The following is a 15,300-nucleotide window of genomic DNA, read 5'->3' on the forward strand; positions in this document are numbered from 1 at the left end:
TTCATTCTCAGGCTTGTAAAACTGGCGTGTTCACTTCTCTTTCTTTTTCACGTGATGATGTGAAACAAGGATAATTCTACACATTTCTCCGCTCCGCAGGGTTGGGCTCAGTTTGAGGAAAATGTTTCTGAGGCTATTGTGGTCTTTGGAGCATGGCAGAGCTCCGGGTCTCGCTGTTGTGTTTGTCCTCTGTATCTCTTTGACTATGACAAATTGCTGACACATTTGCTTCTACTTAAGATACAAAGACAAAAGCTAAGTCAGACCCTGCCATTGAGGAGTACAGGGAAGTCCATGGATCTAGAGAGCGTTTTGTGTCAAAGAGTGTTGTTATACACACTCAGTCATTACTTGGAGTTTTTTTCTGCTTGCTGAAGAGGCACTTTGGCAAAGGGGATTTCTGTCTGCTGGGACAGCACCTGGTTTGACCAGCTTCCAGAGCCATTCTCACAGCTTTATGGAAATCGTGCATCTCAGTTTTTCAAGAACCTCGGAACACCTGTTGGGAGATGGACACTTTGGGAGCCCACTAATTCTCTCTGCAGACAAATCTGCAGGAGTTGGGGTACCCTGGGTTCGTCAGAGTATTTTTGAGACCACGCATCAAATCATACAGATTCAGGAAAAGAATAAATTTGGTTTATTCTAGCAGAGCACATGGTAGCTAACTGCTCACAGGACTGGGAATCAAGTTACAAAAAGAAAAATCAACAACAACAACAAAGATCATTGATCAGCAGCTACATAAAACTCAACTTCAGCCCCCCCAGTTTCTCGTGTGTCTTCTCACGGTTTGCCAGCTAGAGAGAGCCCATACTCATAGCCTTTATGGGACCAGTGCCTTCTTTTTGTCACTGTCCCTTATTTTTATAGGTTTCTTAATTAGGCAGCTAGTGAGTACAGATTGACTCTCAAAGGAAAGCCCGGCACCGCTGTGCTCTATTTTCCTAAGGCTAGATTTGGAGATACCAGTTTGTGTTCCTTTCGTGCTGGCAAAAAAATGCAAAGACAGCATTGCCAAGTGTGCTCTTCCTGACCAGGCAGTTGGTTTTGATCGATGCCTTGCTTTTTGCACATATGGAGGGAGGAAGCGCTCTCAGTAGGCTTGCTTTCCTCCCGCTGTCGCTGAGCTCCCCAGCCAGCCAGTCCTCCTAGCCCAGACAGATGTATTTTCTTGTTACAGAACTTCCCAGGTCACCTACATGAAAGAGCAATGCACGGATACCGTATTAAATCAAGCAGTCGTCCTCTGCCTGCTCGTTCAGGTTAGACGCGATAAATAAACGTGCTAGGAAATGGTTTCAGCAGTGGAGCTCGGGCTGTGCAACACCCACCTTGAGGCACTGGCCGTTTTAGGAGGTTACATTCCAGACATTAAGGCTCTTGTGGTGAAAATGATGGACACTGCAGCGCAGAAAGAGGAAAAACCTCAATAAAAAGAATCTGACATGCAATTGCGTGCTCTGACAACCACAGCTTTACCACATTCACGGGTCTTGCTCCTCTTCTCGGAAATTGTCATGCCATGGTACAGGGCAGGAATTTAAGAGTCTGAAAATAAAGTATAGTTTTGGTAAAGTATCTATGGATGGCGGTCCTAATTTTCACTTGCTGGATTTCCTTCTTGCTGGGTTCTTTTAGAGCATCCATAACTCAGGTTTACTTGACAGCACTACAGAAACAGACATGGTTGATATCTTGGGAATCAAAGACATGATGATTTTTTTTTAAAAAAAAGCTGTCTAGCCTGTTTTATCCTTCCCAGCCTAATGGAGGTTTGTTTGGTACAGCACATCCTCTGATGATAATAGCTTTCATCATTTATGAGCAGAAGTTTATTTTCTGGCGAACTAAAAATGTTCCTCCCAAGGAGGTTTTCCCCATTTTCTTTTGGGCTGACTTATACAGCCTGAGATCTCAGTTTAAATTTCCCTTGTGCTTTTTCTCCTTCTTTTTTTTTTTTTTTTTTTATATCAGCCCTGCCATCCAAAAAGGTTTCCTCTGCTGAAACCCTTCAGCAACTGCTCAGATCATTTACAACAAGCACTGTCACAGGCAGTAGGTCTACAAAAGTAAGGAAAAATCGAAGTTACTACCTATAATAACGAAGTTAAATACAGATTTAAGTGTTTGTGAACTGCGAGTGACTGAAAGGGTGCCAGACATTTTGCAAATACACGCAAAAAGACAGGCCCCTGCTCTAATCGGCTTATAAATTAAAAGGAAAGTACATTGGCAAGAGCTGAAGAGATGATATGCTTTAAATAGTTTATAGGGAGCTGGAGGATTGTTGTTTATTTGGTGATGTTGGGAAAATATTTAATGTGCTTTGGTTAAACTCTTTATAGAAATGCTTCTCCTCCCCCCCGTTCTCTTTCCCAATGACTGTTTTGGAGATTAAAAACAGCAAGTTTAGAGTAGACGGAAAATGGAGAAACGCATTTCCAAATCGACAAAAACCGCGAGTAAATCTTTATAGATACTTTTTATGTGAGTCAGGCTTTCTAAAGTAATTATCTTAATATAAGAAAGGACGGGCGCTTCTCTGCCCCTGCGGACGGCGAGCCGGGGTCGCAGCTTGTGTAAATCGAGATACCTCCTATCTGGTATGAGTTGCTGTGAAGGAGGTGCGCCGTGCCCTCCCCCCCGCCTCCCCTTGCAGGTTCCCGGGTCGGCCCCGAGCTGCGGCGGCGGCTCCTGGTGCTCCCCGGGCGGCGGCGGCTCCTGGGGCCCGATGCTCCCCGCACCTCCGCTGCCGCCCCAGCACTCGCAGGTAACCAAAGCTTTTAGAGTTTAAAGGGCTTGTATAGCAAACCTACAATTTATTAAAAAAAAAAAAAAAAAAAAAAAAAAAAAAAAAAAAAAAGGAAAGGAAAAAAAAAACCGAAATCGGTTTCTTTTTAGATTCGACTTGCCGTTGCTGCAGCCAGATTCAAAATGAGGTGCAATGTGCTTTTCCGAGGCCACCGGATCGGGGCAGGCTCCAGGTGTCGGTCTGGAAAGCTGAGACAGGTAAGCGAATATTTCCTTTAGCGCTGTCTTCCCAGACTCTGGAAGCCGACCCTGGCAGCTGGGAGGTTTTTTGCTCCTTTCCCTGCTGCTCTCGGTTGTTTGGCGATATCTCTGCAGATAAGTGACTTCGCTGCATCCGGAGTCTGCATGCAAAGCAGAGACTAATTGTGAGGAACGTTTCAGAATAAACACATTTCTCATCCAAAGTAGTTTGTTTGTAAGGAAAAAAAATACATAAAGGAGGTTAAACGGGATAATTTGTTTTGTTTCTTGTCCTTTACTACATAACGCACTAGAGTTTCGTTTTAAAATAGAGCCATCCTTAGCAGAAGGCACAGTACAAAATTTCGGCCTGCAACCACAACACTGATTTGAGCAGCAAATGCCCCTGAAGCCTTGCTGACATCTTCTGATAATAGAGGAAAAAAATTAATTATAAAATAACGAGATCTGTCAGAAACTCGCATCCCTTTTTCGGAGCTGACCCAAAATCTGAGCAGCTTCTGAAGCAGGAGGTTTCAAGTTCTGGGTCAGTTTTAAGCGCTATTACAAATCGCGGCTGGAGTTTTTGCAGCCGAACACAAATTTCCAGCCTTAAATTGCCTTCTTCCTGTCCCGGGATGCCAGGGCTTTGCTCAGATGAAATTGCACGGCCCTTTCCCCCGGATCCTCTTACTTTTTCCAGCGCTCAAAGCCCCGCTGCTCCGGGCACCCCTTGGCTGCTTTTTGTCAGCCGGCGGCAGCCCCTTCCGCGGCGCCTTTTGAGCCCCGCTCCCATCTCCGCCTTAACGGGATGTTTTCACGACAAATCCCGGTTTGTGCGTTCCCTGCTCACTCCTAGCAGAGCCGGAAGGTATGTTTCATCCTTTTCCCCACCACCGTTACCGTTCATTGCACGGTAACTCCGTGCCCCCGCAACCCCTGTCTCGGTAACCAGGGGCTGACGGTGGGGCAAGGCGATGGGCTGGAAGCGTTTCGTGGGGCGTAGAGGCGAGGGGAGAGATTTCCACAGGAGACGACGCTGCCTGTGGACTTCTCCGGGACCCAGGCCCCACTGCGGGGCTCCGCTGAGCGCACCGGGCTCCGGGACTTGCCGTCGTGGGAGACACCGGGTCCGTTCCCTCCGCCTCCCGGGCCCCGGCTGAGGCGGACGAGGAGCGCAGGTGGCTCCGCACGGGCACCGGGAGGAGTGGGAGGGGGTTCCCAGCGCAGAGAGCCCTACCGAAACAGTGGGAAGGGTCCCGGGATAGCCGCCCTGCAGCGCTCGCCGCTCGTATCCGACCCTTGCAGGCGGGTCGGTCCCCGCCGTCCGGCCGTCTCGGCTCCGGGAGCGATTTGTGCCTCTACCCCGGAGCCCCGCTGCTCCCCGCAGGCCCGGCACCTCCCGACCCCGGCACCAGGGGGGTTGTCCGCAGGTGGGTGCCGGCTCCCACACCGGGCCGGGCCCCTCACCAGCAGATGGTGCTGCGGGCGGCCCATCCCCGGGGCTGCGGGACCCCGACGGACCGCACCGGGCTGGGTAGCGGCACCGGGGCCCCCCGTGCCGCCTGGCCTGGGCCAAGGGGGAACCGGGGCGGGCCGCGGCGGCGGCGGAGGGCCCAGGTAGGGCGCGTTACGTGTCCCGGAGCTCGCTGTCTGCTGGTGTGCCGGAGCTCGGGGCTTGCCCGGGAACGGGCTGCTGGCGGGGAAGGATGCCCCGTTCGGGTGGACGCTCCTTGAAGTGGGCCATCGCTCCCGGGATGCCTCCACCGATCGCGGGCCGGATGCTCCCAGCCTGCACCCAGCGCTGAGAACCGCGGCCGCTTGCACCAGTGCAGCGCGCCCAGCCCGGCCCGTCCTGCCCCGGGCTGTCCTTTTGCACCCCCGATGCAGACGTTTCCCCACCGGGCGCTGCCGCCGCCGCCCCTTTTCCCGCCGCGGGTCGGACCCCGCCGGGCCTCGAGGCCGGCGGGAGAGGGCGGCCGGCGGCCCGATTCCCCGTGCCCCGGTTCCCCGCCGTGCCCGAGTGGCCTTTGTGCGCCGGCCGTGCCGAGCCGATGGCTCCGAGCAGGGCGAGCCTTGCGTGCCGTTCCGGGGCTCCGGGCTGCCGGCGGCCCCCAGCCCCGCTACGCCCGTCGGGTCCAGCGGAGCGGTCAGCGCTCAGCCCCGGGGGCCTCGTCCAGCACCGCGGGTCCCGGCTCGGGGCGAGCTCACCCCACGGGCAGGGCTTTTTTTTTTTTCGGGGTGATTAACCCCCCCTTGCCCCCAGCCCGGGCCACCCCCGCTGCCTTACCGCCTCGGCCGTTCCTGCAGCCGGCGACAAGCTGGGGCCGTGCTGGGCGGCCGCCGAACTCCCCGGTGCCTCGGTGTCCCGGCTCCGGCTCGGTTTTGCGAGGTCCAGGAGCTCCGGCAGCGGAAAGCGAAAGCTCGGTGCTGGCGGGGCTGCGGAGGGCCGGCGGGTCCCGAGCCGAGGGGGTTAAACCAGGAGCCTCCCCTTACCTTCAAAAAGTTAAAAATGTCTGGAGCCTGCATCTCTTAAAGGGGCGGTGCTGGCTGCAAGGAGTCTTGGCACCGGCTGCGAGAAAGGCTGGTCAGGGGCGTGAGTTCCCCTCCACCAGCACCAAAACATTGCAAAAAAAGGCAGAGCGCCCCACACTTTAGATAAGGACAATTAGCCACCAGCGAGCCCCTGCAGACAGCGAGTTAATTAGGGGTTTCCTGCTCTCCGGCATGCCCTGTCCCAGCTCCTGCCCCCCCGGGCTCTTAGCCCTGATGGCACCTGGGCTGGCTCTCATGGCCACCTTCTCGCTGCCCTCCCAGGCCGGGGACAGGAGAGCGCTGCCGGTGGAGAAACCTCCAGGTGTGAAGGGAAGAACTCTCATTCTCCTTGATGTCAACACCAAGAGCCCTGTCAGGATAATCAGTGAGAATTTCCTCTCCCTGCAGCTGGACCCTTCCATCATTCATGATGGCTGGCTCGATTTCTTAAGGTAAGGCAGGAGCCCCCCCGGCGCCCTCCCCACGCCGCCCGCGGGGCGCCCCGGCGGCCCCGCCGCCCAGCCCTGCCGGGCTCCGCGCTGCTGGCGGCGCTTGTTGTGACGGAGGGAGCGAGGCCATGGTTTCCATTAAGATGCACATGTTTGCAATGGAGAAAGCATTTCGGAGACTTATCAGTTATGACTGCAAAAATGTCGTGCTCCCCTCGCTCCAACAACCGCTCTTCTGAAAAGAAAAAAAAAAAAAAAAAGGCACAACACGGGGCCGAGGCAGCACAGGGAAAAAAAAACAAAACAAAACAAAAAACAACAAAAAACCCAAAGCAACAAAAAACAGCAGCAGGAACGGGGTCGCCTGCCGAGCCGAGCCTTCCCCAGGTCCCGACGGGCGGAGAGCGGGGTGTCGGCCAGGTCTTCAGAGCCCTCCGCTCCCCGGACTTCCAGCCCTGCGCAGGGGGCAGAGCCGGGCTGCAGCTGCGCTGGGCTCCACCGGCGGTGCGGAGCGGAGCGGCCGCGGCCTGGAGGCGCTGGGACGGCCAGAAATCCCTCTCCCTGCTGGGTAAGTCGGGGAGGGAGAGCGGGTCTCCTCCGCACGCCCGCTCTGAGGGTCCCTCCGGCTACCGCCTCCATCTCCGGGGGGAAGGCGCCGGTGAAGGGGAGCCCGGCCGGCTCCCGCTTTCCTCCCTCCCCTCCCCGGCGGCTCGGGCCACGGCACGGTCCCGCGTGGGGCGCTGAGCCCTGCCATCTCCGGGGACGCCGCTGCACTTGTCCGGGGCTGTGTGAGGGGCTGGTGGCGGGGGGAAAAGCCGTGTCCCGCCGGCCGCCGAGCCACCACCGGCGGGCGGGGCGGCTGCGGGGTGTAAAGCCCCGCAACCGGGTGCCGCCGCGGTGGTACCCGCGCCGGGCGGGGCGGGCGGGCAACGGCGGGTCCCTGAGCCCCGCGGCCGCCGGTCGTTGCCGGTACCGGGGCGGGGAGGGCCCGGCCCGGCCCGCGGCGCCTTCAGCCCGTTCTCCTCTCCCCAGCTCCCGGCGGCTGGTGACCCTGGCGCGGGGCCTGGCCCCCGCCTTCCTGCGCTTCGCGGGCAAGAGGACGGACTTTCTGCAGTTCCACAACGTGAAGAACCCGGCTAAGAGCCGCGGCGGGCCCGGCCCCGACTACTACCTCAAGAACTACGAGGACGGTGAGCTCCTGAGGCCGGGGCGGGGGGCGGGCGCGGCGGCGGGGGGCTGCGGGCGCCGGGCGGTCCCGCTCTGCCTGCTCCGGGCTCCCTGCGCCCAGGCGGGGCTGGGCCGTGCCGTGCCCGGGCAGTGCGGGCACCGGGCGGGGACCCTTCCCCGTACCTCTTCTTTCCCGAGCGGGGGGAGCCGGGGAGCTCGGCGGAGTCCGTTGCCGGGAACAAAAGGCCGGCACCGGGGAGCGGGGCTTTTCGTATCCCACCCCCCGCCCCCGCTCCGCCGCGTTCTCCGGCTCGCTTCGCTCCCAAACCCCGGGTGGGCAGCGCCGGCGGCGGAGGGGGCTTTGCCCGGGCCGCTGGCGGGGACCGGGCACCGCAGCCCCGGGATGCCCGAGCACGCACCGCCCCGCGCTTCTCCCGGCCTTTCCCCAAGGACCCCGGCGTCGTTCCCCGTTGATTCTCCGCCCGCCGCAGCCCCGGGGCTCCCCGCTGAGCTTGGTCCCGGCTGGGCCGCTCGGTCCCCGCCGGTCGGTGCCCTCCGGAGCGCTCTGCCATCGTAGGTCTTTCCGAAAGTCACCGCCTGGCCCAGGGCTTTCCGCGGCTCTGCCCCCCTCCCCAGCGGTCCTCATCGACACAAAAGGCTTTTCACCTTTTGCGGCCCTTAATTCGCACAAAGAAACTTCGTAGAAAAGTCAGGGCCAAGTCTCCGTCCTCAGGCATTTATTTTAAGAAGCAGAATACCATGTCCACATGCAAGAATTTATTGATTTTTCTCTCTTCCTTGTTTATATAAAAAAAACCCAAAACCAACTTTTTTTTTCTTACCCAATGAGTTACAAAAATTAGCTAAAGATATTTCCATAAGTAATTTTGAAGGCCAATTAATGCCAGACAGATCCCACTGGGCAGGTCTGTGGAACAGAGGAAGTTTTGCAGAGATCTAGTCAGCAGCACAGTGCTGAATGGAAAAAGCAGATGCATTTGCCAGTTTTCTGATGGTTCTCGCTCCCGCTGTTCCCCCATGTAACATCTGATCTCACCGAGATGAATGTCCCTCTATTCCCACACGCAGGCAGGTGGGTAAGTTTGAATGCTCTGTCTTTCACTTAGTCTTCGGGCCGAAGCAATCCCGATGTTGTTCCTTGTTTTTCTTCTCCTTGTAACAAATCTCAGGCAACGGGTTTGTTGTAAGCTCTGCCTACTGAGATGCAGTTCAGGAGAAAATGCTGACCAAACCTACTGCAGGCACCTTGAGCAGAAGAAAATAAGTGTAGTGCATAAAATTGTGGATGGGACTCGTACAAAACATTTGTAGGAATAAATTTTCCCACTTCCAATATTTCAACAGCTTGCAGGAGAGAACTTACACTTATTAAATGTCTTCACAACAGCTTTCATGTTCGGGAAGGACTGAAATCTTTTGGTTTTTTTCAGTTCTCCTCGTGGCAATAAAGTTGAAATGTAGCAGCCCTTCAAAATGAAGCTTCTCATAGAAGTTGTAACCACAGGTCTTAACTTTTCATCGCTTAAATATGGAACAGAACCATTACAAATGCGGGTGAGGGAGGCAGGGGACACATGTGGTGTGTATCAAGCATCGGTGTAAATCAGAAAGGTGTGGTAAAAGGGATTTCCTGCCTGGAAGCAAAGCTTTCGTATTTGTTCTGAAGATCTGTGTGCAAACTCCAGGGCTAGAGTTGCTAGTAGCTTGCATCTTTTTGTGCTGAGGCTGCACTGAGCGCTTCACTAGAGGGATCCAGTTCTCCAAAATGAAATCCTGATGCCACTGCAACTCTCTGCCCCACTGTACTGGATCTGAGCAGCCATCTTCTCCTTTCGGAGCACTGGTCTGGTTTTTGTTCCCTCATCTGTGGCTCGCCCGGGACCTGCTTGGGATCAGGGCATGCACAAACGCGCAAGCAGATGCTCTTGCTGCAAAGAACTTACAGCCTGAGCAGACAGCACAGAAAAAAGATGGCAATCAGCACCTGAGCGTGGGGGAAGCCAGCAGGCATCCCTCTAGGTACCCCTTCTCCTTCCCAAGTTATCTGGAGTGGTTGGGGTTGTTTTCTATGTCTGTGGGCTTTTGTAGGTCCAGCATCTGTTTTCTGAAATTTCTTGTCTGAGCTTTAGTGGCACAGGAGTGGGGAAGGAGCTGGGGAGCTCGATTAGTTAAAAAAGTCAGAAAATAATTAAAAGATAAATCAGTGAATTTCTAAGTCTTATGCACCACCTTGGTGGTTTTTAGTGACATGACAAGTGATAGCTTGGTTGTTTTGTGCTTCGAGTGTTTGTCTTTTTGCCTGTCCACCCTGTGGGTGCACACGGACTCACCCCAGGCTTGTCACCCCACTGCCTGGTCTCTCTTTGCAGCCCCCACGGGTGTTCCTGTGCCTCGTGTCCCCACGTGGCCTGCGTCTAGATGGGGAGGGAAGGGCACATCTTATGTTCCTCACAGCTGCAGCAACTCAATAGGGTGCAGGACTGAGAGGCGAAGGGCACGTGTACGAGACTGCTCAGAGAACTGCAGTTACTAGTGCGTAACTCTGTGAGTGGTGGTCACATCACAGGCAGCTGCGCTCCTCTGCGTGCTCGCAGAACCCACACCAATGTGGCCATCTCGGGTGTTCAGATGGGGGGCAGCCGTAACAAGACTGCTCTGCAGCATCCTTCATGCATCCTCTGCCCTGTGACCATGCTTGCTGGAGTTTGAATGAATCTCGGCGCAGGGATCTTTGTGCTATAAATCCCCCTAGGGCACCCCATTGCCCTCCAGACCAGGTACTCCTCACTGCTGCCTTTGGTGGTCTTTTCTATCTCTGTAATGCTCTACCTTCCTGATGATCGAGCCTCCTCAGAGATTTGCCCTACTCTTTCCCCTCTGTTTATATTTATTTCCCTTTCAAACCGTTACAGCCATGCATACCTCCACCTTCTGAAAATTGCCTTTACTTAGGGCTGCCTTTGGGTTCACCACCTCATCTTTTTCCTCTCCTTTCCTCCACAGAGAGCATGGGTGCTCTCTGAGGGTTTTAGTAGTTGCTTTTGACTCGTATCTAAAATGTACTTCATTTTCCTGGTAACAAGGTATTTCCTTTTGGCTTCAGGGTCATTCTTTTCTTGTACAAATTCTTCCTGGAAGCACAAACCTGGAAGTATTGTGTAATACCAGGTGTGTACGGCGTCTTTCCTTTGTAACTCCGAACAGCCTCACCCCAGTCCAGACCGGTCATGCCTGGGCAGTAAAGGTGGCGAAGTGGTGAGTGATCTGCGGTGGCAGCCTGTGATGCCCACGAAGAGGGTGCGTGTGGCAACTTGTTTCGACACCGCATATAAAGCTGGCACAGCAATTTCATCACCTGGTGGCAGATTTGTCCGTACCTGACAGAGCACCTCATAAAAGTGATTGCCTCTGGTGAATGGTTTAGGTGAGCTGTAGGGCGTGCAGTCCCTCTTGATGGCAGCGCGGCTATACGTACCCCCTGAACCTTGCTAATTATTAGAAGGTCATCTAATAATCTGTTATTAGACAGGTCAGCTAAGGTCAACTAACCTGTTGTATTAACACCCCCGTCTATCGTGTACATCAGGTGGCTGCCATCCTGTGCAGCCCCTGCTTTGCATTGTCACTCCTGGAGTCCACCCTATTTGGATGTGGCATTGGCCAGCCTGCGGTCTGTTACGAACAGAAAACCAGTTTAATGTATGTCAGGCTCTGTGTATGGGGAGATGGGGCTGTGCCAGAGACTTTTTGACATTTGATGATCAAGAGGTGTAACATTTTTAGCCTGAGAGACTTTTCTCTCCCTTAAAGCGTGTTTCTCTGTATGTGCCTTGCTGAGTTTGTTCTTCTTCACCAGCTGTGCTGAGAGTTGTGCTTTGTTGTCTGGAGATGTGTTTCTCCTGCTGTAGGCACATGTCTGATCCCTGGGCAGGTACCAAGGTGTAAGATCTCATCCTCAGTCTATGTAGTAGACCTGCTTCTCCTTTTGCTGTTGGATTGTCTACCAAGCAATCTGTTTGGCCTGTCCTTTCAACTGCCTCGCACGTGGCAAGGACCACTCGGGTCTGAGGTATGGGACAATAAGAAACGTTGGTCTCCAGGAAAACAGGCTTGAGCAGCTCCTTTTTGGAGCAAACGCACAGGGCTACCTGTTCACTCAGTCTATAGTTGCTGGTACAAAACCTCTTCTGAAGTTGGGTTTGCTAAAACCTGACTGGCGTGCTGCCCTGCAGCTCCGTGTTGGAGTGTTATGTGTGGCATGGAGACATGGTGTTGGTTCAGGAAGGGATGCTGTTCAGTGCCTGAACCTAGAGCCCATTTCAGAAGTTCCCTGCTGGTGCTACAGCACAAGTTTGGTGGGTTCATGTGGAACTTCCTCATCTGCAGGGCGGCCATCAACTGCCTCTCACCTCAAAATCACACAGATCAGCTTTGGACAACCCACGGTGACATTAACATTGCTTAGAGTTTCCTCCTGTGCATATGAAGGAAAACTCAAGGGGAAAAGAGAAGTTACTCGTAGATGGAGTCCTTCAAGATGTGTTGCCCCAAGCACATGGCTTCTCCACCCTGTCCCTCAGGCTTTGTGTAGCCTTTTGGGGTTGTGTGGCTGAGGAGAGACCAAAGGACATTTACCACACGCGGACAGCGTGGCCCTGTGTGGGTCCTGGGAGGGAGAGGGGAAGGGGAGCCCATATGCATGCTGTAGGTAGTGCGTCAGAAAAGTTTCTGAGCTGAAGTGCATATGGACAACACATTTCAAAAATACTCTCTTAATTACTGGTAAGTTACTTCCTTCTGTTTTATCTCCTTTTTTGGAGAGGATGCTGGGTATCTGGAAGAATGGCCAATTACCACAAAAAAATGGAAAAAGACGTGTTTCTTATGCCTTCCATACTAGTCAGGAGCTTTTGCTGTATAGCGTGGGAAAATCCACATGATGCTGTGTAATCCTGGCATGGGGTTTTGGGCATCCTTTCAGTCTGGGATCCGTTCCTTCGGATGCCTTCAGGTACCTGGCACTGCATCTTAACCTCGAGATTTGTGCCGCAGTGGGAACATCATTTCACCCTTGTATTCACCCAGCCTGTATTGCACAGGTGGCTTCTAGGGTGTGTGAGGGTCTTAGGTGTCGAGTGGAAAGGAATATAATTAACTGCTAAATGACTGGAGGATTCCTTGAGATGTGTGTGTGTTTGCACGGGGGCTGGACCTGACCTCAGCCAGGGATGCTGCTCCTGCTTTTCTGCCCCTTCTGGCATGTTCCTGCGCTCTCCTGTGCCTGGAGCCTGAGTTTATGTGGTGAGTCAGTTCAGGGAACTCGGCTGGCCAAAACCTGGTGGTGGAGAGGAGCTTCAGCTCCTTCAGCCGCCTGAGCTGATTAATGGTGTGTGACCACAGAGGAGTAGAGGACGGTGCTGGGAAAGGAACGCCTGCAGGGAAAGGTGGGACTGCAGCAGCCTCAGCCTTGGTCAGATTAAATCCTACAGAACTGTGTCCTGAAGGTGGTGAAGCTAATCTCTTGGTTCTCTGCCACCAAAAGGGTCAGTCCCCATGGCTTCTTTTTACCCTGCGCTGTGTCCTTCTGCTGCTTCCCTTGTGTTTGCTCGGGCACATTTCTGATCCTCTGCTAAGACAGCAGTAAACTAATTCAGGGGAAAAAGAAAAAGGCAACTGTTTTACTGTGGTTTTAGTGAGCAGGATCATGTGGGTGATCATGGGGTATGAGGATACCAGAGCCAGAGCAAGGGAGGTTATTGTCATATGGCTGGCACTGCCCCTCTGGCTCCGCCAGCTCCTAAAACTTTGCAGCAGGTGTTTCTGCATGAAGAACGATCCTGTTATCCCAGAAAGAATGAACAAACAAGTTTTCCTTTATTCAAGGAATCACCTTCGGTTTCTGGTCACCCAGAGCCCCTTTTTTGTCTGCCTAAGTGTCCCTTTACAGTTTAGGCATCTGTCCTTTCCGAGCTTGCAGAGGAAACCGTCGTTTTTTCACCCCACGTGTATTTAAAAAGCAGCCCCTTTGGGAGGGCTGCAGCTTTTCAGACATTGCAAGCATTCGGTCCCCAAGACAGGGAGATCTTCTGATGTCCTTCAGTCTTCTGGGATTTGCCAGATCAGGCTGCTCCGTGCCTTGGCATTGAGCTCCAAGGCAGCCCTCCTGCCCTCTAGTTCCCAGGGTCCGCGACTGCAGGGAAGGAGCTGCAACCTGCTCTGCCTGGCGGGGATTTCCATGGAAGGAGCTCCAGTGCTCAGCTGTTTCCTCATAAATTTAAAAAAAAAAAAAAAAAAGGCTGTAGGAAGACTTTACAAGGTAAAGGAGATACTGCCTATGTGGGAGGTGCATCCAAAAATTGCCTGCTTTTTTCCATATTTTTATTTTATTTTCTAAATTTCAAACTGTTTTGCTAGAATCATGCATGAAGATTGCTTTACTAACTGCAGGAAACGGCGCATTCAGGCAATTAGTTGCTGATTTGTTAGCTATTTGCTGGCATATGGGTGAGATGAAAGATTTCTGTGGTTATACGTTTGATTGTTTATAATAAGCATCCTAAATTCTCCAAAAGACATGGCATATTTTTGCTAGTTCCGCACTTCTTTCTATGCTACATCATCTTCTTATGAATTAAAAGTGACTCACGCAAAGTTACATGCGCAGGTGAAACCCGTGTGACTTTTCATATGCAACTATAGGTTCTAAATTAGCAGTTGCCATTCGGGGAAAATGTTTTGAATTTATTATGGATTGGTCTCTGGATACATTTAGGGAAGTAAAAGGTGAATCCAATGTTAGGAACATTAGAAAAGAATTGGAGAAACTCTTTGAGAACATTTTATGCTATAAGCAAACTAGGTGATGACATACTAATTAGGGTAAAGAATATAGATGTGTAGAATAGGGTGATGGAAGTGATCAAAGTCACAGCTTTCAGTCGTAGAGATTAGGGTTTGTTTTTTTTTTTTCAACTTGGAAAAAATGAGAATATGATAAATGCTGAGAACCCAGTGGCACAGAGAGAAGAGAACTTGGGAATGATTATTTCCTTGTTTTCATGACACAAGAAATAGGGAGCATCCAGTGGACTTATTACATATAAACCAAACAAATGTGATTTTATATATGTATATATAGTGGGAAATAACTTGTGGAACTCATTGTCAGGGAATTTTTCCCAGCTAAAAGAAAGGAATGTTACTAACGTGTCAGAAACTTGCCTATTGAAGACAGACATGATGAGGATGCAGTTTCTGGCTTGAGAAATCTTCAGGCTTTCTAAATAGAAGTTGTGTTCCCAATTTCACAGTCACTGGGCATTTTGTAATAATTTCAGCAGACGAATCTGATTTTTAAAGCATTTAAAATGTGTTTCTTTAAAAAGTAGGCATTTTACAAGTTTGGCAACCTGCAATTCATGCGAGTTTTTTCCTGGTGACCCATTAAACATCTCTCTAACTTCTGCACTAACACCATTTTCTAAAATTCAGATTTTTTTAGTAAGAATATTAAACTTTTGTTAACATAAAACAGTTTGGGTTTTTTTGCTCTTAAATTCACTTTCTAAGACTGCTAAGCTGAAGCAAACAGTCCCATTAGGAGAATGGGCAAACTCAGCTTGTTCTGGTGGCACTGCAGTGGTGGCTGTGGCTTTTGCTGGAGCAGTGATGGCTGCGAGCAGTGTTCGTTGTCAGACACACAGAGAAAGATGAGTTCTCCTCTTCACCCTTCTGTCACACATCCCTCTGCCCATCACCATATTCCTCTGCCCTCTCCACATAAACCTGGGTCTGTGCCCTCCCCTTCCCACCTCCCAGTTGGTCAGCTGCTATATCCCGTGTCTGCTCCGTGACTCCAGTGACTCCTGGAAGGGAATTGCCTATGGGCAGATGGTGGCATGAGCCACAGGATGGGCACTTGCCCGCAGGCCACGCTGATGCCGTGTAAATTCCCATGTGCAGAAGCTCATCCTGTGGGTCAGGGAAACCCTCCCCAGCAGGCATCTGGGAGCTATCTCCGTGTGCTGTTTCCCATCCTGGAGGTTTCACAGCTTGGGAGCTCTCTGATCTGGTACAGGTTGTGGTGAGAATTGGTTGGTGCAACCCATTGGTGCAGGCAACTCACAGAAAGGGA

The 15,300-nt window shown here is 52.5% G+C and overlaps 1 protein-coding gene across 1 annotated transcript in view; it reads left to right on the forward strand.

The window, feature by feature from the left end:
• The first annotated feature begins 5,721 nt into the window (after positions 1-5,721).
• Positions 5,722-15,300, forward strand: part of HPSE2 (heparanase 2 (inactive)) — a 112,013-nt gene continuing 102,434 nt past the window's right edge. Inside the window, exons 1-2 of the mRNA XM_054206196.1 lie at positions 5,722-5,981; positions 7,011-7,168. Coding sequence (XP_054062171.1) covers positions 5,722-5,981; positions 7,011-7,168 — 418 coding nt within the window. The remainder of the gene's footprint in view (positions 5,982-7,010; positions 7,169-15,300) is intronic.

The sequence above is a fragment of the Rissa tridactyla genome, chromosome 6 (genome assembly GCF_028500815.1).
Source record: "Rissa tridactyla isolate bRisTri1 chromosome 6, bRisTri1.patW.cur.20221130, whole genome shotgun sequence".
Classification (NCBI taxonomy): domain Eukaryota; kingdom Metazoa; phylum Chordata; class Aves; order Charadriiformes; family Laridae; genus Rissa; species Rissa tridactyla.